Below are 22,963 nucleotides of genomic sequence, written 5' to 3'. Positions count from 1 at the left end.
GACCTTAGTGAAGGGGAGTGTAATAGGCCCCTACAGTGCAGAGGGAGCAGTAGAGGGGGTGGCAAGCATGGTGGGTTTGTGTGTGAATGGAGAAGTGGAGGGGCATCAGCTGAGACTGAGGGAGGGCTGGACATTGGGAGTGGGGAACAGGGTAGGGGAGTTTGAAATTATGAGAGTTATGATGAGAATAATGATTCCCAGGAAGCAATAGGCCCTTGGTCATCTAAAAATAAAATTATGATTGGACTAACTCAAAACTTGTGTTAGTTTCCTAGGGTTGCCATAACAAAGTACCACAAAGTGAGTGGCTCACAACAGCTGGGAGAGAAATTTATTCTCTTACGATTCTGGAAACAGTCCAAAATCAAGGTATCAGCAGGACCATGCTGTCTCTGAAGGCCCCAGGGGAAAATCCTCATTACCTCTCGGGCTTCTGGTAGTTGTCAGCAATCCTTGGTGTTCTTGGCTTGTAGATGCATTACTCCAGTCTCTGCCTCTGTCTTCATGTGGCCTTCTCTCCTATGTGTCTGTTTCCAGATTTCCTCTTTTTATATGAACACCAGTCATTGGACTGAGGCTCACCTTAATCCAGTATGACCCCATCTTAACTTATGTACATCTCTAAAGACTATTTCCAAATAAGGCCACATTCACAAGTTTCAAGTGGACATGAATTTTAGGAGGACACCAAGTCATGAGATTGTGTTAATGCATTTTAGAAGTATTTATAAGATTAAGAGAAATAGCTGATTATAGATCTCAAGGGCCTCATATACATGTGAGGCCATACATACACATATGGTATCATATGCAACAAACCTTTTAGTGTCTCCACTGTCCCAGTGTGATAGATGAAGAAATGGAGTCTAAAGTCTAAGTGACTTGCTTAAAGTGAGGTCCTGGCAGAGTGCATGCGTGCTCAATCGCTTCAATCATGTCAGAATCTTTGTGACCTAAATGCTGTAGCCTGCCAGGCTCCTCTGTCCATGGGATTCTCCAAGCAAGAATACTGGAGTGGCCATGGATGGGAATGGCAGCCCACTCAAGTATTCTTGCCTGGAGAATCCCATGGACAGAGGAGCCTAGTGGGCTACAGTCCACAGGGTTGCTAAGAGTTGCACACGACTGAGCATACATGCATACATGATGATGAAGATGAATTTTCTATTCTTACTTAAAGCCCCAACCACCAAAGCCATGCTTTTAATCTGGGTATCATGTGGTACCTTATGCCACGTGGTGAGCCCTCAGAGAAGCAAGCAAATAATAAATTGTATTTCTTGTAAAAAAAAAAAATGTTCTTTTCACTGAATTCACATTCTTCATTAAAAAATTTTTTTAAATCATGTATTTATTTTGTTCCCATTACTATTGGAGTCAGATATAAAAAATATTGCCAAGTGTGATAATGAGGAGTTTACCATATATGTTTTTTTTATTAGAATTTTATGGTTTCTAGTCTTACATTTAAGTCTTTAATCATTTTGAGTAAATTTTTATATATAATATAAAATAATGGTCCAGTTTAATACTTTTGCATGTGGCTGTTCATTTTTCCCAATAAGGAAAAAAGAACTAAAGAGATTGTCCTTATCTTATTGTATATTAATGCCTCTTTTGTGGCAAATTAATTGGCCATATATGTGTTGGTTTATTTCTTGGCTCTATATTCTGTTTCATTTATCCAATTTTTTTATGACAATGTCATACTGTTTTGATTACTATAGCTTTCTAATATAGTTTGAAATCTGTTGTGGGCGGGGGGGAGGAATACTGGAGTGGATTGCCATGCCCTCCTCCAGGGGATCTTTCCAACCCAGGAATCGAACCCATGTCTCTTACACCTCCTGCAATGGTAGGCAGGTTCTTTTACCACTAGCACCACCTGGGAAGCCCCAGAACCTAAACACAGGCACTCTGGCTTCAGAGACCACCTTTATCCCTTGGCTCTATGGTCTACCTTTTCCCAGATAATCCTGAATTAATTATAAAATTTAATCAACTGGTTAATCTATCCATCTTAGGAACTACTCTTCCCTGACATCTTTGTTGTTATCTTTTTCCCTACATATAGCTAGCTCTTTATACATTCATCATGTCTGCAGCTCCATGCTGACAGCCCTGGGTGGGAACAGAAGCCTGCCATTTTGTCCATTTGAGCGGGCAAAATATTGCTCTCCCTGTTCTGGTAACTTCCAGGCTTGGCTTTCTTTCCCAGGTCCAGAGCATCCAATTCATGGAGTTCTCAGAAGTGGAGAACCAGGATGACTACTACAGTATGGATGCTGGTTACATCCACACCCAGGACCAGCAAGGAGTGTATGTCATGTATGATGCAGCCTTGAGTGATCTGAAGGACCTAGAGACAGAACTGCTGCTTGTGGCCAGCCATTACATTGAGAGAGAAAAAGGTCAGAAGTCAGATTTTAAAAAATCAAGCAGACAAAAATCAACCTATCCAAACGAACAAAAAACGCTAAGGGCTCTATTTAACACCTCCCACCTCAAAATATAAACACATGTATAATAGTTTCGGAAAATTCAATAAGCATTTATACCTCCCCAACACACACCACTCTAGAAAAGATAAAGTTTTGTTTCCAGCTCAAGTCCCCCATTTGTTGGAAACTGTAACTTGGTTATAGTTCTTAGTATTGTTTAGACTCTACTTGTTGCCCAGTAGCATTTCTGCATTACGTACTAGGTGCAGGGCCCTGAGGGAAGCAAAGTAAGCAAGTGAAATTAATGACTTTTTTTTCTAAGTGACAAAAAAAGAAATGATTGACCTTGGGGAAACTGCAGTTAGAAGCAGAGATATTTCTGAGTTCCTAACAAAAAACCACCAGGATGCAAGAAGACCTGGCTAGGAAAATGTCAGACAAGCCCCAGAGGGAGAAAGCATTAGTCAGGGTAATCAAATAACCCATAATCTGTATTCTCTCTTTCTTTTGGCATCACTCAAATTTATCCAGTTATAGAAATCAATGAGGTAAGAATATTCCTTTTGGAATAATATGATGCCATTAGTATTCCATTTAGAAAGAAATTAGAGTTTCTAGATGAATTGCAACACCTAAAGGGAAATTTAGCAAGAGATTGTGCTATTTTGTAATATATGTAGACTTTAATTAAGGATAATTCATGTTCGTATTATTATAAAATGTTGCTCTACCTTTCAGATCCCAGACAGAATTAATTTAGTATTAGTTTGAATTCTTTGTTCTCCCTTTGCTACAGACCATTTGGGATCTAAATCATGGGATGCAGTGATGGCATCCAACATTCCAGGGCACCTAATTTCAACTTTTAGCTTTTATCTTTACTGGTGATCCTACATACCAATGCATCGTTTTTGCTGATGTTAATTTATAACATGATGTGACTGTGTTTAGCTACTAAGAACTTACTTTGACTGAAATACTTAGTCACATGAGCACATCTCACTGAGCTAGAGAGTATACAGTCATTCATTGTGAAATGATTTCCCAACTGCTGCTGGAGAAATTCCTGACCAATGGCTTTCTGTTGTTCAGTACCCATCATATACTTGATAATCACTAAACCTGAAAATCCCTTACTTTTTAATATTTTATTCTGAAACAGACTGCTTATAATTTTAAGCAATAATAATGCTGACAATGAAAACTTACAGTACTTTAGTGGGAAAATATTTTAGCTGAATAATGGCAATGGTTACCCTTACTGATTTAAGTTAGTAATTAGCACAATTAAGAAATACCTTAGAAATTTCCCTGAAAATTTTTGACTTGGTTGGCATCAATTGATACAGCAGTTTAAACTAGGTTTGTTGTTAAACCACCAGGAACCTGTTTTTACAGAGGAGAAATGTATGTTTTGCTTTTAAATTACAGGTTTGAGGAGATTTTAGTAAATCTTTCTAAAACTAATTTAGTAAGTCTTTCTAAAACAGAATTTTGGTTTATATTTCTAAAATTAGTCTTTTAAAACTAAAAGTAAAAACAAAAACCTCTGTTGATCTAGAAGTCAGCAAGTATGAATTTAAGACCTACCTAGTCTTGCCCATGTCTCTTTAGCCGATTCTTAGGAATCCCAGTTATCCATTTAGTGTTTTCATTCCTGAGAGGGAGCTGACAATCTGAGGGCTCCATTTCTACTAAGAATACCTCTGTAGTGAGGCCTGTCTCTAATCATTTTCATCCTTTTCTCTCCCAGGTCACAAAGAGGGCAGCAAGTCACATATTGACCAGGACTGGGGATGGACCCATGCAGGTGTGGACAGATTTGCTGTGCTGTATGACATGTGGACTTGGGAAGCAACTCTTCTAGAAAGCAAGCGCCAGGTATTTTTGCCTAGAAAACAAAACACCTATTAAAAACATTCTTATAAAACCCAATATATTTTTTTAAACCCCATGGGTCTTTTAGGGCAACTCCCAATGAAGTGAATAAGTATTTTAAAAATCTTAGCTAGTTGTAAGTATATAATCAATTTTATGTTCTTTACTGTGGTTCTTTGTTACAAAAAACAAAATGTGAAGGATATGGCTTCAGCTTAAGGGAAATTTGTTAGAGGGCTGTATAATTTAGGCCCTTTAATGACGTGTATGCTTTTAGTGAGAATGTGTGATGATTCCATTCATGTTCATTGTGCTGTCAGGGACAGGCCTCACTTTGCCAAATGCAGACAAACCAACAGACCTTATTATGGTCTTTAGAAGGGTAGGCCACATGTGGGTGGGTGAGAGCAGTTGGGCAAGGATTTCCAGAAATGGAAATGACAGGATTTGAAGACTAGATGTTGGCATGAGAGAATGAGGGTGGAATTAAAATGACTTCCTCAGGCTCAGGGAAGAGGCTGTCAACTGAAACAGAATGAAAGAAGAGGGGCCTCTTTAGAGGGGAACATTTTTTTGAGTCTAGGACACAAGGCATGTGAGGAGAGTTTGCTAAAACCCAGGTGTGAATGTCTTCCCAGGTGGCACTAGTGGTAAAAAAATCTGTCTGCTAATGCAGGAGACCTGAGAGACATGGGTTCGATCCCTGGATCGGGAAGATCCCCTGGAGGAGAAGGCATGGCAACCCACTCCAGTATTCTTGCCTAGAGAATCTCATGAACAGAGGAGCCTGGCAGGCTACAGCCCATAGGGTCACAGAGTTGGACACAACTAAAGCAACTTAGCATATATGCATGAATGTTTTATGAGAGCTATAGGTTTGAAGTTCAGGAGCAGGTATGAGCTGAGATATAAAGGTGGAAGTCAAACCATAGTAATGTATCAAAATGAGTAGTAAAAGAGATGTCTGAAACGGGTCCCTGGGAACATTTACATTTAAGGGGAAGGTCATGGGACAAGAGTCCATGAGAGGAACAAGGAGTAGCCAAAGAGACTGCAGCAAAAAGAAAAAGATAACATTAGGAAAGCCCACAGAAAGAAAAGAATCTTAATTAGGAGAGGATGATTACCTGTGTAGAGAACAGCTGAAACATGAAGAAACGTGAGTCCTAACAACCACACAGTGGGGTTAGCCATCAGGCAGTCATTGTTAGCTTTGTAGGACTCTCTCAAAGAGCCGCAGAGGTGGAAACCAGGTCACGGGGCAGTGTGATATGGTAAGAGGATGTGGACGGGGAAATGTTTTCTTTGAATTGTTTTTCTAGTAGAGGGTTTTACCATTTCATCTACCCTCTGGTCTGTTACTCATGGAGATGTAGACCATCCAGTTTTGGAAAACAACTGGCTAGACTTACAGGGTGCAAGCCGTAGCTTTGAAAATTGTTCCTCTTTCCAAAGACAACTGACCTCTAGAGTGTGCATCTGGACACTTGATCTGTCAATTAGAAGTTCACTGTGATCAACTGAGGAAATGGGAGATTTAGCCTCATAGTATAGAAACTGGAGAGGCTGCATTAAGTGTAAGTAATACAAAATCCTCAAACTCGACATGTTTATTGGTCCAGACGTGAGTTGTAGGCAGTACCCCTTTTATGTGCTTTCCCCACCTCTGTTTTCAGTTCTTCTAGGCCTCCTATGGAGGACTCGATGGTAGAGAAGAACAGAAAGGCAGAGAGTAATAAAGAAACAAACCAATTTCTCCTCACTTTGGCCTAGTGTTCATTCTGTGCTAAGTTACCAGGGGTGTCTACTAGTTTCTTCTATGGTACATGAAAATATTTTAACTTAAAACAACCATTGAAAATAATCTCCCTCCTTTCTACCCTGAGAATAAGTTCCCTATAGAAACTGATTTATCTATGCCAAAACCTGGAAAATGTAGCCTTCCAAATCAATTTCTGGAATTCCAGAAATTGTCAAAATTGCCAAATTCCAAAAATTGCCAAAATTTTAATTGATAAACCAGACTTTTATCTAGAATACAATTGATTTCCCCCAGTACTGATTCTACTGCTAAGTGTCTTCAGCTGTTTTTGATTGTTAACTATATTGGAATCACTAATGTTAAAAATTGCTCAAACACATTAGGTTGCCTTAAATCCTTCAAGTAACCATATTATATAAACTGCTCATAAAAATAGAGCTGGTATGAGTTTAGGTGGATTAAGAGACTCAGAAGCCAGGCATCAGCTGTGCCAGTTCCTAAGTGACATTTATACCAACTGCTAATTCTCTCCATAGCCACCAGAGGACACATTTTCAGGATAATTTGAATTAGTGTTTAGAGCACTAAGAAAAGGGAGGGGTGGGGGCAGAAAATTCTGTGACAAGATGTGTCTGTTACTGATTTTCTCTTTTACACTTTCATTTGACCTAAAGTACTATTTTTAAAAGTTTTTATAAATCCAAGAAATAAAAAGAGGCTTAGGTTAAAAAAAAATGTCTATAAACACAGTATGGTTTGAGATTATTCATTCTGGCTCTTTTCTATTTTCTCCAATATTTGATGCCTACCATCAGTGTGCACCACACATTATTTTGCCTGCAAGTTGGCCCTTGACATACACAGGTGACATTTGACAGGCTAGGAAGACTTCTTAGACAAATGCCAGTCCAGAGTTCAAATGGAAATGAGCCAGTTAGCAAACAGATAATAAATAGAACCTGTGAGGTGTAAAGATCACGGCCCTACCCCTGATGAGAAAGAATTCATAATAAAATTATGCAAAGGGCCATCTGAGAGCTTTTCAAGGTGGAGGGCAAAGCTTGAAAAAAGGCTTGTCAATTTAAAAAGAGCTGAATTTTTCTTCTCAACAACTGGGGGTGCCAGGTAAAATATGAGAATATTTGTGACATACTAAAAAAAAGTATTGGTTGTTTATCAGCAATTCAAATTTAATTAGATGACCTGTATTTTTATTTGTTAAACCTGGTAATTCTACCAACAACAAAGTGATAATGGCAATTTAGCACCTGCCTCTGCAACCTGGTATCACCAGATTGGAATCAGTAGCAAGAACCCTCCCCACAATCTTCCCCTGCCAAATAACCAAACAATAGGGCTCATTGTACAAAAGCAGGTCACAGCAATACAAATTCTATAAACCAGCTCCTGGGATTGCCCTGGTCCAGCCAAAAAGGTTTAAATTCATTGAGAATGATTTAGGGAAGTTACTGTTTCTTTCTTAATCTTCTCCTAGGCTATTGAGTGACAGCCTTCTTACCCCATCACTCCTTTGTTCCTGCTTTGTCGTCTGCTATTTAATAACTGAATGCTACTCTAAAGTAGAGAGCTCTGTGGATGGAATAAGGTCATTTAGATCACTCTGCTGGCTTCATTTTCCCTGAAGCTCACTTAAAGAAAAGGGATCTGCACCTTTCTTCATTTCACGCTCTGAGGTGTGTGAATTTTTAACTTGTGGAGCACACTCTGTGTCCTAAGCTTTTAGCTTCTTCTGGTGTTATCCTTTGTATACTAAGGTTGACCCAAGTTCCCGTGGACCAGTGTTTCCCAAAGTGCATCCTGCGAAACTGGTTGCTAAATAAAGTGCCCCAGGCTCTCCCTCCTTGAGCCTTAGCATTGAATAGCCTTCAGACACTGGACATCTATTGCTAAGGCAGTATTTGATTCCTAGGCTTCTATTGATTCTCAAGTGTTTGCCTTCTTGGGAGCCTCAGGAGTTATTATTGCAAGATGGAGACACTCCTGGCTTTTACTGCCACTTGGGTTCCTTTACTTCCTCCTGAGCTATTGCCATCTATATTCAAGCAGTGCTTACACCCTCTCAGTTCTTTCTGGTCTTTCATTCCTAGCTATGGACTCTACACAATGAAAGGTGCTCTTTATCTCCTTTTAGGAAATTCCTTAGTTAGTTAACAAATGGGCTGGCTCCCAGGCCTCAAACCACCAGGAAGACCACTACCCAAGGAAACAAAAAATGCTTTAATGCATCTCAAAGTGTGCTTGGCTATCAGGTTAGCAAAAATTGCAGACTCAACAATCCATTCCTTGCTGTCAACTAAATGAACTCACGGGGCACACCTGTGTCTTTGGTGCTACAGCCACCCTAGGAGCTGAGGCCTTTCAGAAACATGAAGCCTGCATTAGAGGAGTTGGTAAGAGAAGACTGAGGAGGGGCATGTTGAGCTGAAACTCTAGGGATGATGTTGGATTATATGGGCAGAGGAAAAGAATCCATTGCATTGTGAGGCTGGTGGGAGCAGAAGTTCAGAAGCTTTCAGCCAGAGTTGATTTTGTCCATCAGGTGATATAGACTCAGTGTTTAGGATCTAAAGGCTTTTCAGGGACCATTGGATATATGTGCTATCTGAGAGAAAGAAAATATGCATTACGTGGATATACGAAAAGGAAAATACAAAATAGATACCAATAAATGCTTAAATGACATGTCCATAAAATGTGAAAACTTTGAGTACTTAGAAACATCTCATTACATGTGAAAATAATTTATAGATCAGATTTTCTCACTTCATAAAAATCCTCAAGTACATACTACCCAGAAATCAGTCATCATTAATGAAATGTATTGCTCATAGCCAAACAATTTGAAAAGCAAAATTGTAAATATCATTTAACATTTTTACAAAAAAAAAATTGATTAGGATATGAGTTTTAATATATTTGATATAGTATGGGACAGGGTTTCCAAAAGTAAGTGTGTCTAAGGCCTATGAAAGTTTTAAAACAACCCCAAAAGAATAACTACATTATTCAGAACTACTTGCATATCAGCTCTTAGGTATCTGTTTGCAGTCCAGTGAACTCTGAGGAGCTTTTTCTGATTAGCACTATGACTGTTGCTGCTGCTGCTAAGTTGCTTCAGTTGTGTCTGACTCTGTGCAACCCCATAGACGTCAGCCCACCAGGCTCCCCCACCCCTGGGATTCTCCAGGCAAGAACACTAGAGTGGGTTGCCATTTCTTTCTCCAATGCATGAAAGTGAAAAGTGAAAGTGAAGTCGCTCTGTCGTGCCCGACTCTTAGCAACTTCATGGACTGCAGCCTTCCAGGCTCCTCCGTCCATGGGATTTTCCAGGCAAGAGTACTGGAGTGGGGTGCCATTGCCTTCTCCAGCACTATGACTAATTATACGCACGTAAAATTTACACGCAGAACAGAAATTCCCTAAGTACATAAACAAATGTAAAAACAAAAGAAAGAGCATATCTTTCTGAGTTTCTTCAACAGTTAGTGTGGGGAAGCCTTCTTCAGTTTTTAGAAAAGACTTGTGAACTCCAGTAAAACAGAAGCTTCTTGGATGCTCTTAAGAGTTCTGTACATAGGCCCTTCCGAGTGGAGTCTGATCTGGAATAAATGCCTTTATATTTAGAGGGGACTTGCATCCTCCACTTGCCATTCTAACCCCTCCCCCACCATTTCTACATATGTGACACTTAAATAGGCAAGCTATTAAAGAGAAGGTGTCATAAATGGGGCTGATATAGAAGAGGGGTGGAGGCTACTTGCCTACCTTTGGTAATAGAATAAAATAGGGGGAAGAGAGTGGGTCTGTGGGGAAAGGTGTTGAAGATAAATGTATTTGATGAAGTGACACCGAATGCACTGTCTCATTGGAACTTATAATTATTAGATGTTGTATTATTCATGATATTACTCCCCTTTTATGTGTAGAGAGCAGAGGAAGCGGAGACAGAGGTGCAACGAGTGCTTTTTCCCTCGCCCTCCCTAACTTGGTGTGTGCTGCACTGGTGCTGCGGCTGCCCACCCCGGGCCAATACCCAGAGGTGCAGAGCTGTCTCTCTCCTATTGATGGTGGGGGACTTTCCAAAGCATGGAAATGGTTGGGAGCTCACCTCTCTTCCTTTGCTGGGCCCTGTCCCCTGACTATAAACCTTATTTACAGCTTCTTGACAGTTACTTTGAAGCCTACCAGCATGCATTGGACCCAGAGGAGAGATTTGCCTTAGCACAAGTGATCACAGACATCATGCACAGGTGCCCAAGGTTTGACTTCAGTCATCCTTACTTCATTAAGGCCTACCGAGAGGAATGCACCTGCCTGAGGCTTCACCTGCAGCTGGTGAGGGGCATCCTCAATCAGCACGTGAGTATATTTGGTTTTTTTTAAGATTCCATGTGGGAAGAGGATGGAAAACACAGGTCAAAACTGAAAACTGTATTTTCCTTTCAGTACCAATTCAGAATCTGGGTTTCCTAGGACAGCATGCACACAATGTTTATTTGTAAGCTTATTTTCATTGTTGAATTCCAAGCATATCTACAGTCTTAAAGGGAGGTTTCCAATCCTAATTACATTTAATGATCCACAAAGAATTGACAACCTATTTTCATTCAATCACAGTTTATCTATTGTGAAAGGACTAAGCCTACCCCTTTGTAAGACATTAAATGTGTAAAATTATATTTGTTTTTCAAAAGGTTGCAACTATTTCTAGAACACTACAGGAAATGGTCACAGTCTATGATTTCCAGGGAAAAGCTAATACAGTTCCTTAGGCCTGCTTAGAACTTTTTCCTTGTAGTCAATTATTTTACAGAAAGAAGTTTTCTTGTGCCTCTTAAGATTGCCTAAAGCTGGTTGCCTTTGCTTTTCCTGACCGATCCTTGCCTCAGACTAAAAAACAACCATGTCTCTGTGTGAGGGAATCCCTAAAACTCATGTCTGGGTGAAATTTAGTCAAATAATGAAGATACACAAAGGGCTGATGTTCTGTTCTTCTCATGCCAAGGCTCATAACTCACATCCATGGGAAAGTTTAACTTTTCTAATTTTAACTTTTATGTGACATTTCTAGATAGAGTGTCAGCGTGAGTATGTCCAGAGGCTTTGGCAAAAAGGCCATCCAGATGCTAGCAATACATTTGGACTTCCCCTTAACATAATTTGCAAACAACTCATTTTCATCAACAATAGCTGGTAAGTTAGTGTTGTCTTCAGACATTTTACATTTAATTTCTGGATAATTTAAGGGTATGCTGTTAAGTACACTACTGTTCTACAAAGCACCACTCGAGTATTTGGTGATGAGAGAAGTAAATATAAAAGGCATAGAAGAGGGATTCCTTTGTGAACTCAATATTGATTCACTTTGCAAATAAGGAACAGGAGGCCAGAATTTACACTTATGCCCCTGGGTGCACAATCTTCATTCCCATGAGAAGTCCTAAAAAACCCAGTTGCTCTTAGAATGCTGTCAAAGGATTTATTAGAGGTGCCATACAAGTCAACATATATGAAACATGGATGTTTTCTAGCAAGTGTCAGCAGAAAGGTTTCTGCAGACTTATCTTGTGACCCCCCCACCCCACCCCTTTAAGTAGTAGATTGAATTTCCTGACATCACCCAGAGAGAGTACATAAGGTCACCTCCTTGATATGTAGTGTGATTCACCCTCACCATGCCTTTCCAGACTTTGAGGGTACAGAGGAACCAAGAAGCTGGTGACAAGCTCCAAGCTGGTCTGGAGCTTTACTTCTATGTAGGTACAGAAAGGCCCTTGACTTGACTGATACTATATCCTTTATTTCCAAAGGAATAACCCACAGACAAGTGTTTTATTGTTTCTGCCCTCATTCATTTATAAAATACAACATTTTTTATGGCGAACATGAATAATTCCGGTAGTTGTATACAGAACTTAAAAACCGTCTTCATTATCATTTTGGGAAGAAAAAGGGATAAAGAATCAGGTGAAAAATAGAAATAATCATGGAAGGTATTTATTTAATATTTAGACACTTTGAAGTCATCTTGTTCTCAAATATTTGGCTAATGAAATGTTGACAGGTTTTCCATATACGATTTTAGATTTTTTTTTTTTTTCTATTTTGTTGAGATACAATTGACATACAGCACTGTATAAATTTGAGCTTGTCAGGTGGCAAGCGTGGTAAAGAACCTACTTGCCAAAGCGGGAGACATAAGAGATACATGTTCGGTCCCTGAGTCGGGAAGATCCTGGAGGAAAGCATGGCAACTCACTCCATTATTCTTGCCTGGAGAATCCCATAGTGGGCTACAGTCCATAGAGTTGCTAAGAGTCGGACACAACTGAAGCAGCTTAGCACCCATGCATATATAAATTTAAGGTGTACAGCATAACGATGTGACATACAATGAATCTTATTCTTACTGGCTTTTAGAGTAAACTATGTCTTTAAAAAAAGTTCACATTAAAGCAAAAAGCATGTTGTGTAACCTGATGGGCTCCCTGGACAGCCTCTAAGGCCCTGTTGAGCTTCCAGTTTTTTATAATACCCTGAATTGTAAGAGTGTTTTATTGGTCTTGAAAAATATAAGATCTGGAAACAGATTAAGTTCTTCATCGTGTAAAATTTGTCATTAATTGTTTCTTTTCATTAAGCTCGGCTTTGAAAAACATTTATCTGCTGGAGTTCCACCCTTCCCTGGGCCTGGCTTCCTGTATCCCCAGCGCCCTCGAGCACCTCCTCAGGGAGGCCCGCCACACTTGCAGGCCCACATCAGCCAGTGCCCTCACCCTGCTGGAGAGACGTGTGCTACAGCTGGCCCTGGATGTGTGGCTCACCCCAGCCAAGCCCGAGTCCTGGTACAGTGCACAGCTCCAGAAAGATGTAGGTTCTCTGAAGGGGTTAGGTGGGTCCTTGGCAAAGAGAATGTTTCCTCCCAGATGTTACTACTTAGCTTTGTTTTTGTTTGGCTCTATTCCCCTCCTGTTTGGCCAGAGATAGATCATAGTCCTACGGCTTGCCAACATTTTTATGGCTTTTTTTGTTCATTTTGGTCAATGTTTCCAGTTTATCGGGGCGCTGCTACAGTTATCATTTAAAGGGAAATGTACTCAAGTAGGGGGAAAGTATTTTCTGGATCGTTATAGTTTAGCAATATATATTTTTTAATTAATTTTTTTTTCTTTCTAAGACTCTTCCTAAAATGTACTGTTTTGTCCTGAGCTAAAATCTGGTAGAGGAGAGACAGCACTGAGTGAGGAGTCAGTGATCAGGACTAAGTTCAGCCCTGCCATTAACTTGGGTTTCCCGGATAGCTCAGTTGGTAAAGAATCCACCTGCAATACAGGAGACCTGGGTTTCTAATTTGACCTTACTCTCTGTGGGTACTTGCTATAAGATAAAGGAAATGTCCAGGCTTCAGCTGCCAAAAATATCTGTTCCACAGGTCTATCTCAGCCTCCTATCTTCTCCAGTTCAAACAAAAGTTTATTTTCTTTTAAATTAATTTTAAGTTGATCAAAAAATAGAATTCAGAGTTTTAGCAAAAGAGGAAAACAGAAAATTACCCTAAATATAACCATCAAATGCATTTGTAATCATTATTTTTCTGAATTCAAGTGTTCTTTATATACGTATTTTACATAGTTCTTTCTAATCATATCCTTCATAGACTATCTCCTATTTTTCTCAGTTGCATCATATTATATATTCTTCCATGTTGCTAATAGTCTTTATACTTAACCTTTATGACCACAAAATTCCTTTAAGCAGTGAGTGATAATTTATCCAACCATTTCCCTATCGATGGGCATTCAAGTAATTTCCAATGTTTTATTATTATTAAAAATTCCATAAGATACGTCTCTATGCTTACAGATTTTACTGTATTTTGAATCAATTCCTTTGGATAGATTCTTGGAATTGGATTTACTGAAACAAAATTTAAGTCTTTGGATACATGTTGGCAGATCACTTTCCAGAAAAGTCATGCCAAACTGTAATACCACCAATAGTGTCTAAGGGTACCAGTTCTGCAATACTCTACAGTGTTAGGTGTAAGCATATAATGTCTGTGCTAATATATGCATATAATATATAAAGGTGGCATTACACTGTTAATTTTCTTTCCTTGCTTTTTGTTGAGATTAAATATTCTTCCAAATGTCATGATACTAGCTGTATTTTTTATGAATTTTCTATTCTTCCCCTTAGTTTATTGTTCTCTTGGAATCCTAATATCATTCCTATCCACTTACACGAGCGCTTCTTAAAAAAACTTTAATCGTTTGTCCATAATATTTTCTGCAACTATTTTCCCCAATTTGTCTTTTAAATTTTTAACAACAAAAAAAAAATTTTTAACAGAAACTTATTTTCATATAGTCAAATCTGTTTATTGTTTCCTTTGTGATTTCTTCTATCCTAAATCCAGAAAGCCAAACTTCCTCCAGATGTTTCATATTTGTCTTCCTTTATTCTAACGTCTAATTTCTTAAGGTTTTTACTTTATTTCAAAAATATTTAACTCCTTTTAGTATTCCACCTGGAGTGTGTGTGCATGTGTGTGTATGTGTGTATGAGTGAGTATGTGGTGTAAAATATGGCTCATAACAGAATTTTTCCCCACATTATTACCCATGTAGCCTACTACCATTTATTGAGGATTATTTTCACACTGTATTATGGTACCAGGGTTTCCCTGGTGGCTCAATAGTAAAGAATCTGCCTGCCAATGCAGGAGACCCAGGTTTGATCCTTGGATCGGGAAGATCCCCTGAGCAGGAAATGGCCACCCATTTCAGTATTCTTGCTTGGGAAATCCCATGGAGAGGGGAGCCTTGTGCACTATAGTCCGTGGGGTTGCAGAGAGTCAGACGCGATTTAATGACTAAAACAGCAGCAATTGATACCAGATTTTTTAAATGTATTTTTAGTCCTCTTAAAAATTGTAGTGAATAATCTGGGCTACCTACTTAATCTCTCATTGATGCCACACAGTTTTATTTATTTATTTTTTAAATTTTATTTTATTTTTAAACTTTACAATATTGTATTAGTTTTGCCAAATATCAAAATGAATCCACCACAGGTATGCCCGCGTTCCCCATCCTGAACCCTCCTCCCTCCTCCCTCCCCATCCCATCCCTCTGGGTCGTCCCAGTGCACCAGCCCCAAGCATCCAGTATCGTGCATTGAACCTGGACTGGCAACTCGTTCCATATATGATATTATACGTATTTCAATGCCATTCTCCCAAATCATCCCACCCTCTCCCTCGCCCACAGAGTCCATAAGACTGTTCTATACATCAGTGTCTCTTTTGCTATCTCGTATACAGGGTTATTGTTACCATCTTTCTAAATTCCATATATATGTGTTAGTATACTGTATTGGTGTTTTCTTTCTGGCTTACTTCACTCTGTATAATAGGCTCCAGTTTCATCCATCTCATTAGAACTGATTCAGATGAATTCTTTTTAATGGCTGAGTAATACTCCATTGTGTATATGTACCACAGCTTTCTTATCCATTCATCTGCTGATGGACATCTAGGTTGCTTCCATGTCCTGGCTATTATAAACAGTGCTGTGATGAACATTGGGGTACATGTGTCTCTTTCCCTTCTGGTTTCCTCAGTGTGTATGCCCAGCAGTGGGATTGCTGGGTTGTATGGCAGTTCTATTTCCAGTTTTTTAAGGAATCTCCACACTGTTCTCCATAGTGGCTGTACTAGTTTGCATTCCTACCAACAGTGTAAGAGGGTTCCCTTTTCTCCACACCCTCTCCAGCATTTGTTGCTTGTAGACTTTTGGATCGCAGCCATTCTGACTGGCGTAAAATGGTACCTCATAGTGGTTTTGATTTGCATTTCTCTGATAATGAGTGATGTTGAGCATCTTTTCATGTGTTTGTTAGCCATCTGTATGTCTTCTTTGGAGAAATGTCTATTTAATTCTTTGGCCCATTTTTTGATTGGGTCATTTATTTTTCTGGAGTTGAGGTGTAGGAGTTGCTTATATATTTTTGAGATTAGTTGTTTGTCAGTTGCTTCATTTGCTATTATTTTCTCCCATTCTGAAGGCTGTCTTTTCACCTTGCTAATAGTTTCCTTTGTTGTGCAGAAGCTTTTAAGTTTAATTAGGTTCCATTTGTTTATTTTTGCTTTTATTTCCAATATTCTGGGAGGTGGGTCATAGAGGATCCTGCTGTGATGTATGTCGGAGAGTATTTTGCCTATGTTCTCCTCTAGGAGTTTTATAGTTTCTGGTCTTACATTGAGATCTTTAATCCATTTTGAGTTTATTTTTGTGTAAGGTGTTAGAAAGTGTTCTAGTTTCATTCTTTTACAAGTGGTTGACCAGTTTTCCCAGCACCACTTGTTAAAGAGATTGTCTTTAATCCATTGTATATTCTTGCCTCCTTTGTCAAAGATAAGGTGTCCATATGTGTGTGGATTTATCTCTGGGCTTTCTATTTTGTTCCATTGATCTATATTTCTGTCTTTGTGCCAGTACCATACTGTCTTGATAACTGTGGCTTTGTAATAGAGTCTGAAGTCAGGTAGGTTGATTCCTCCAGTTCCATTCTTCTTTCTCAAGATAGCTTTGGCTATTCGAGGTTTTTTGTATTTCCATACAAATTGTGAAATTATTTGTTCTAGCTCTGTGAAGAATACCGTTGGTAGCTTGATAGGGATTGCATTGAATCTATAAATTGCTTTGGGTAGTATACTCATTTTCACTATATTGATTCTTCCAATCCATGAACATGGTATATTTCTCCATCTATTAGTGTCCTCTTTGATTTCTTTCACCAGTGTTTTATAGTTTTCTATATATAGGTCTTTAGTTTCTTTAGGTAGATATATTCCTAAGTATTTTATTCTTTCCATTGCAATGGTGAATGGAATTGTTTCCTTAATTTCTCTTTCAGTTTTCTCATTATTAGTGTATAGGAATGCAAGGGATTTCTGTGTGTTGATTTTATATCCTGCAACTTTACTATAATCATTGATTAGTTCTAGTAATTTTCTGGTGGAGTCTTTAGGGTTTTCTATGTAAAGGATCATGTCATCTGCAAATAGTGAGAGTTTTACTTCTTCTTTTCCAATTTGGATTCCTTTTATTTCTTTTTCTGCTCTGATTGCTGTGGCCAAAACTTCCAAAACTATGTTGAATAGTAATGGTGAAAGTGGGCACCCTTGTCTTGTTCCTGACTTTAGAGGAAATGCTTTCAATTTTTCACCATTGAGGATAATGTTTGCTGTGGGTTTGTCATATATAGCTTTTATTATGTTGAGGTATGTTCCTTCTATTCCTGCTTTCTGGAGAGTTTTTATCATAAATGGGTGTTGAATTTTGTCAAAGGCTTTCTCTGCATCTATTGAGATAATCATATGGTTTTTATTTTTCAATTTGTTAATGTGGTGTATTACATTGATTGATTTGCAGATATTGAAGAATCCTTGCATCCCTGAAATAAAGCCCACTTGGTCATGGTATATGATCTTTTTAATGTGTTGTTGAATTCTGATTGCTAGAATTTTGTTAAGGATTTTTGCATCTATGTTCATCAGTGATATTGGCCTGTAGTTTTCTTTTTTTGTGGGATCTTTTTCAGGTTTTGGTATTAGGATGATGGTGGCCTCATAGAATGAGTTTGGAAGTTTACCTTCCTCTGCAATTTTCTGGAAGAGTTTGAGTAGGATAGGTGTTAGCTCTTCTCTAAATTTTTGGTAGAATTCAGCTGTGAAGCCGTCTGGACCTGGGCTTTTGTTTGCTGGAAGATTTTTGATTACAGTTTCAATTTCCGTGCTTGTGATGGGTCTGTTAAGATTTTCTATTAATCTTCCTGGTCGAGTTTTGGAAAGTTGTACTTTTCTAAGAATTTGTCCATTTCTTCCACGTTGTCCATTTTATTGGCATATAACTGTTGATAGTAGTCTCTTATGATCCTTTGTATTTCTGTGTTGTCTGTTGTGATCTCTCCATTTTCATTTCTAATTTTATTGATTTGATTTTTCTCCCTTTGTTTCTTGATGAGTCTGGCTAATGGTTTGTCAATTTTATTTATCCTTTCAAAGAACCAGCTTTTGGCTTTGTTGATTTTTGCTATGGTCTCTTTTGTTTCTTTTGCATTTATTTCTGCCCTAATTTTCAAGATTTCTTTCCTTCTACTAACCCTGGGGTTCTTCATTTTTTCCTTTTCTAGTTACTTTAGGTGTAGAGTTAGGTTATTTATTTGACTTTTTTCTTGTTTCTTGAGGTATGCCTGTATTGCTATGAACTTTCCCCCTAGGACTGCTTTTACAGTGTTCCACAGGTTTTGGGTTGTTGTGTTTTCATTTTCATTCGTTTCTATGCAAATTTTGATTTCTTTTTTGATTTCTTCTGTGATTTGTTGGTTATTCAGCAGCATGTTGTTCAGCCTCCATATGTTGGAATTTTTAATAGTTTTTCTTCTGTAATTAAGATCTAATCTTACTGCATTGTGGTCAGAAAAGATGCTTGGAATGATTTCTATTTTTTTGAATTTACCAAGGCTAGATTTATGGCCCAGGATGTGATCTATCCTGGAGAAGGTTCCATGTGCGCTTGAGAAAAAGGTGAAATTCATTGTTTTGGGATGAAATGTCCTATAGATATCAATTAGGTCTAACTGGTCTATTGTATCATTTAACGTTTGTGTTTCCTTGTTAATTTTCTGTTTAGTTGATCTATCCATGGGTGTGAGTGGGGTATTAAAGTCTCCCACTATTATTGTGTTATTGTTAATTTCTCCTTTCATACTTGTTAGCATTTGTCTTACATATTGCGGTGCTCCCATGTTGGGTGCATATATATTTATAATTGTTATATCTTCTTCTTGGATTGATCCTTTGATCATTATGTAGTGACCGTCTTTGTCTCTCTTCACAGCCTTTGTTTTAAAGTCTATTTTATCTGATATGAGTATTGCTACTCCTGCTTTCTTTTGGTCCCTATTTGCATGGAAAATCTTTTTCCAGCCCTTCACTTTTAGTCTGTATGTGTCCCCTGTTTTGAGGTGGGTCTCTTGTAGACAACATATGTAGGGGTCTTGTTTTTGTATCCATTCAGCCAGTCTTTGTCTTTTGGTTGGGGCATTCAACCCATTTACGTTTAAGGTAATTACTGATAAGTATGATCCCGTTGTCATTTACTTTATTATTTTGGGTTCGAATTTATACACCGTTTTTGTGTTTCCTGTCTAGAGAATATCCTTTAGTATTTGTTGGAGAGCTGGTTTGGTGGTGCTGAATTCTCTCAGCTTTTGCTTGTCTGTAAAGCTTTTGATTTCTCCTTCGTATTTGAATGAGATCCTTGCTGGGTACAATAATCTGGGCTGTAGGTTATTTTCTTTCATCATTTTAAGTATGTCTTGCCATTCCCTCCTGGCTTGAAGAGTTTCTATTGAGAGATCAGCTGTTATCCTTATGGGAATCCCCTTGTGTGTTATTTGTTGTTTTTCCCTTGCTGCTTTTAATATTTGTTCTTTGTTAATTTGATTAATATATGTCTTGGGGTGTTTCACCTTGGGTTTATCCTGTTTGGGACTCTCTGGGTTTCTTGGACTTGGGTGATTATTTCCTTCCCCATTTTAGGGAAGTTTTCAACTATTATCTCCTCAAGTATTTTCTCATGGTCTTTCTTTTTGTCTTCTTCTTCTGGGACCCCTATGATTCGAATGTTGTAGCGTTTAATATTGTCCTGGAGGTCTCTGAGATTGTCCTCGTTTCTTTTAATTCGTTTTTCTTTTTTCCTCTCTGATTCATTTATTTCTACCATTCTATCTTCTAATTCACTAATCCTATCTTCTGCCTCTGTTATTCTACTATTTGTTGCCTCCAGAGTGTTTTTAATTTCATTTATTGCATTATTCATTATATATTGACTCTTTTTTTATTTCTTCTAGGTCCTTGTTAAACCTTTCTTGCATCTTCTCAATCTTTGTCTCCAGGCTATTTATCTGTGATTCCATTTTGATTTCAAGATTTTGGATCAATTTCACTATCATTAGTTGGAATTCTTTATCAGGTAGATTCCCTATCTCTTCCTCTTTTGTTTGATTTGGTGGGCATTTATCCTGTTCCTTTATCTGCTGGGTATTCCTCTGTCTCTTCATCTTGTTTAAATTGCTGAGTTTGGGGTGTCCTTTCTGTATTCTGGCAGTTTGTGGAGTTCTCTTTATTGTGGCGTTTCCTCACTGTGTGTGGGTTTGTACAGGTGGCTTGTCAAGGTTTCTTGGTTAGGGAAGCTTGTGTCGGTGTTCTGGTGGGTGGAGCTGTATTTCTTCTCTCTGGAGTGCAATGAAGTGTCCAGTAATGAGTTATGAGATGTCTATGGTTTTGGGGTGACTTTGGGCAGCCTGTATCTTGGAGCTCAGGGTTGTGTTCCTTTGTTGCTGGAGAATTTGTTTGGTATGTCTTGCCCTGGAACTTGTTGGCCCTTGTGTGGTACTTGGTTTCAGTGTAGGTATGGAGGCGTTTGATGAGCTCCTGTCAATTAATGTTCCCTGGAGTCAGGAGTTCCCTGGAGTCAGGGTTTAGACTTCAGCCTCCTGCTTCCAGTTATTGGTCTTATTTTTACAGTAGTTTCAAAACTTCTCCTTCTATACAGCACCATTGATAAAACATCTACGTTAAAGATGAAAAGTTTCTCCGCCGTGAGAGTCTCCCAGAGAGGTTCACAGCGTTATATGGAGAAGAGAAGAGGGAGGATGGAGTTAGAGGTGACCCGGATGAGATGAGGTGGAATCAATAGAGGAGAGAGTGGGCTAGCCAGTAATCACTTCCTTATGTGCACTCCACAACTGGACCGCTCAGAGATGTTCACGGAGTTATACAGAGAATAGAAGAAGGAGGAAGGAGGCAGAGGTGGCCAGGAAGATAAAAGGGGGGAATGAAAAGGAGGGAGACAGATCCAGCCAGTAATCAGTTCCCTAAGTGTTCTCCACTGTCTGGAACACATGGAAATTCACAGAGTTGGCTAGAGTAGAGAGGGGTTAGGGAGGAGACACAGGCGACCTGGTGGAGAAAAAGGAGAGTCCAAAGGGAGAGAGATCAGTCAAGCCAGTAATCTCACTCCCTAGTGAAAAATGGGTACTGAAGATTGGGTTCTTAAAGGTACAAAATTGGTAACAAATACATAAAAGCAAAAATTAAAAATCTAGAGTAGAGTTTGGAATTTCAAAAATACAACGTTAAAGAAAAGAAGAAGGAAAAGAAAGAGAGAAAAAACAAACAGACAAAAACAAAGTCGCAAAAATTATAAAGAAAATATAGGTATAAAATTGATTACAAATACCAAAAAGCAAAAGTTAAAAATCTAGAGTAGAGTTTGGAATTTCAAAAATACAATGTAAAAAAAAAAAAAAAAGAAGAAGAAAAAGAAAGAGAGAAAAACAAGCAAACAAAAACAAAGTCGCAAAAATTATAATGAAAATATAGGTACAAAATTGATAACAAATACCAAAAAGCATAAATTAAAAATCTAGAGTTGAGTTTGGAATTTCAGGTATACAATGTTATATAAAAGAAGAAGAGAAAGAAAGAGAGAAAAAAATAGTCACAAAAATTATTTAAAAAAATATATATATAGGTACAAAATTGATAACAAATATCAAAAAGCTAAAATTAAAAATCTAGAGTAGAATTTGGAATTTCAAAAATACAATGTTAAAGAAAAGAAGGAAAAAAAAAACAAGGTCAAAAAAATTATAAAAAATATATATATGAAGTTTGCTTTTAAAAAAATAGGGTCTTTTTTTTTTGCAAAGTAATAATAGGTTATAAAAGTGAAAATTAAAGGAATAATAGAGGACTTAAAAAATTTTTTTAATTGAAAAAAAAAAAGAAAGAATGATCGTAAAAATAGTAAAAATATATCTAGGACTTTCTCTGGTTTTGTTGTCGGTATTGTGGGTTCAGTTCATTTTCGGCTAGTTCCTTGGTCTGACTTATATTTCTCAAGATCTATAGGCCCCTTCCTATGTAGACGGTACTAACCACAGGGTTTTAATCTATTGCCTGTAGCTTCCAAGGAGGTTCCCTTTGTTATAGCTTCTTCTGTTTGCTGGTCTCTTCAGTGTCTGGTTTCTGCCCTGACACAAAAGGGACGGTGGAGGACACTTTTTTTTTTTTTTAGGCTCACTTGTTCAGTCACGCTGTGGGGAGGGAGGGACGCTGCAAACAAATAACACTGGCGTGTGCGCGCAGTGCCTCAGCCTCACTGGGTCTGCCCCCACTCACTACGCGTGTAGCCTCCCTGCCCACACTGCTCAGTCTCTAGGTTGCTCTCCCGGGAACCATCCGTGGCCAGCTCTGGGCTGCTTGCACCTCCCAGGTCCAAGCCGCTCAGGTTCAGGCACTCGGGTAGTCCTCAGAGGCGCAGACTCAGTTGGGCCTGCATTTTGTGCCCTTCCCAGGTCCGAGCAGCTCAGATGATGAGGTGTTTGGCGAGCGCGATTGCTGCAACTTATCGCCTCCCCGCCGCTCAGTTATCTAGGTGTACAACCGGCACACCTTCTCAGGTGGATGTTGACCATCCAGACCCCCAAGAAGTCTTAGTTAGCAAAGAAGCCTGCTTACAGTTTTATAGATAATGTCTCTCTGGGGCTGCCATTGCCCCCTTCCGGCTCTGGCTGCCTGTCACCGGAGCGGGAAGGTCTGCAGCCGGCTATCTCCGTTCAGTCCTTTGTTCAGTGAGCGGGCCTGGCGGCGTCTTAGGTTAGGGATGGCTTTTCGCGTGGTAGATATCCCACAGTCTGGTTTGCTAGCCCAAATTATTTCACTCAGATAGCGCTTGGGGTATTCAGGCCAGATCCTTACTCTAAGCGATGCAGCCCATGCCGCGCC

At 38.8% G+C, this 22,963-nt stretch overlaps 1 protein-coding gene across 6 annotated transcripts in view; it reads left to right on the top strand.

Moving 5' to 3' along the window:
- Positions 1-22,963, top strand: part of LOC109563840 (uncharacterized) — a 205,093-nt gene that overhangs the window by 78,781 nt on the left and 103,349 nt on the right. For all 6 annotated transcript variants that reach the window (XR_011568321.1, XM_070795502.1, XM_070795501.1 and 3 more), the window contains 5 exons: positions 2,219-2,411; positions 4,195-4,322; positions 10,261-10,461; positions 11,174-11,295; positions 12,744-12,972. Coding sequence is in view for 5 of the 6 variants with exons in the window: in XM_070795502.1 (XP_070651603.1) it covers positions 2,219-2,411; positions 4,195-4,322; positions 10,261-10,461; positions 11,174-11,295; positions 12,744-12,972 (873 nt within the window). In the remaining variant the exon portion in view is untranslated. The remainder of the gene's footprint in view (positions 1-2,218; positions 2,412-4,194; positions 4,323-10,260; positions 10,462-11,173; positions 11,296-12,743; positions 12,973-22,963) is intronic.

Source organism: Bos indicus, chromosome 9 (genome assembly GCF_029378745.1).
Source record: "Bos indicus isolate NIAB-ARS_2022 breed Sahiwal x Tharparkar chromosome 9, NIAB-ARS_B.indTharparkar_mat_pri_1.0, whole genome shotgun sequence".
NCBI lineage: Eukaryota > Metazoa > Chordata > Mammalia > Artiodactyla > Bovidae > Bos > Bos indicus.
The sequence above is the reverse complement of the archived record's forward strand: the minus strand, read 5'-3'. Positions and strand labels throughout refer to the sequence as shown.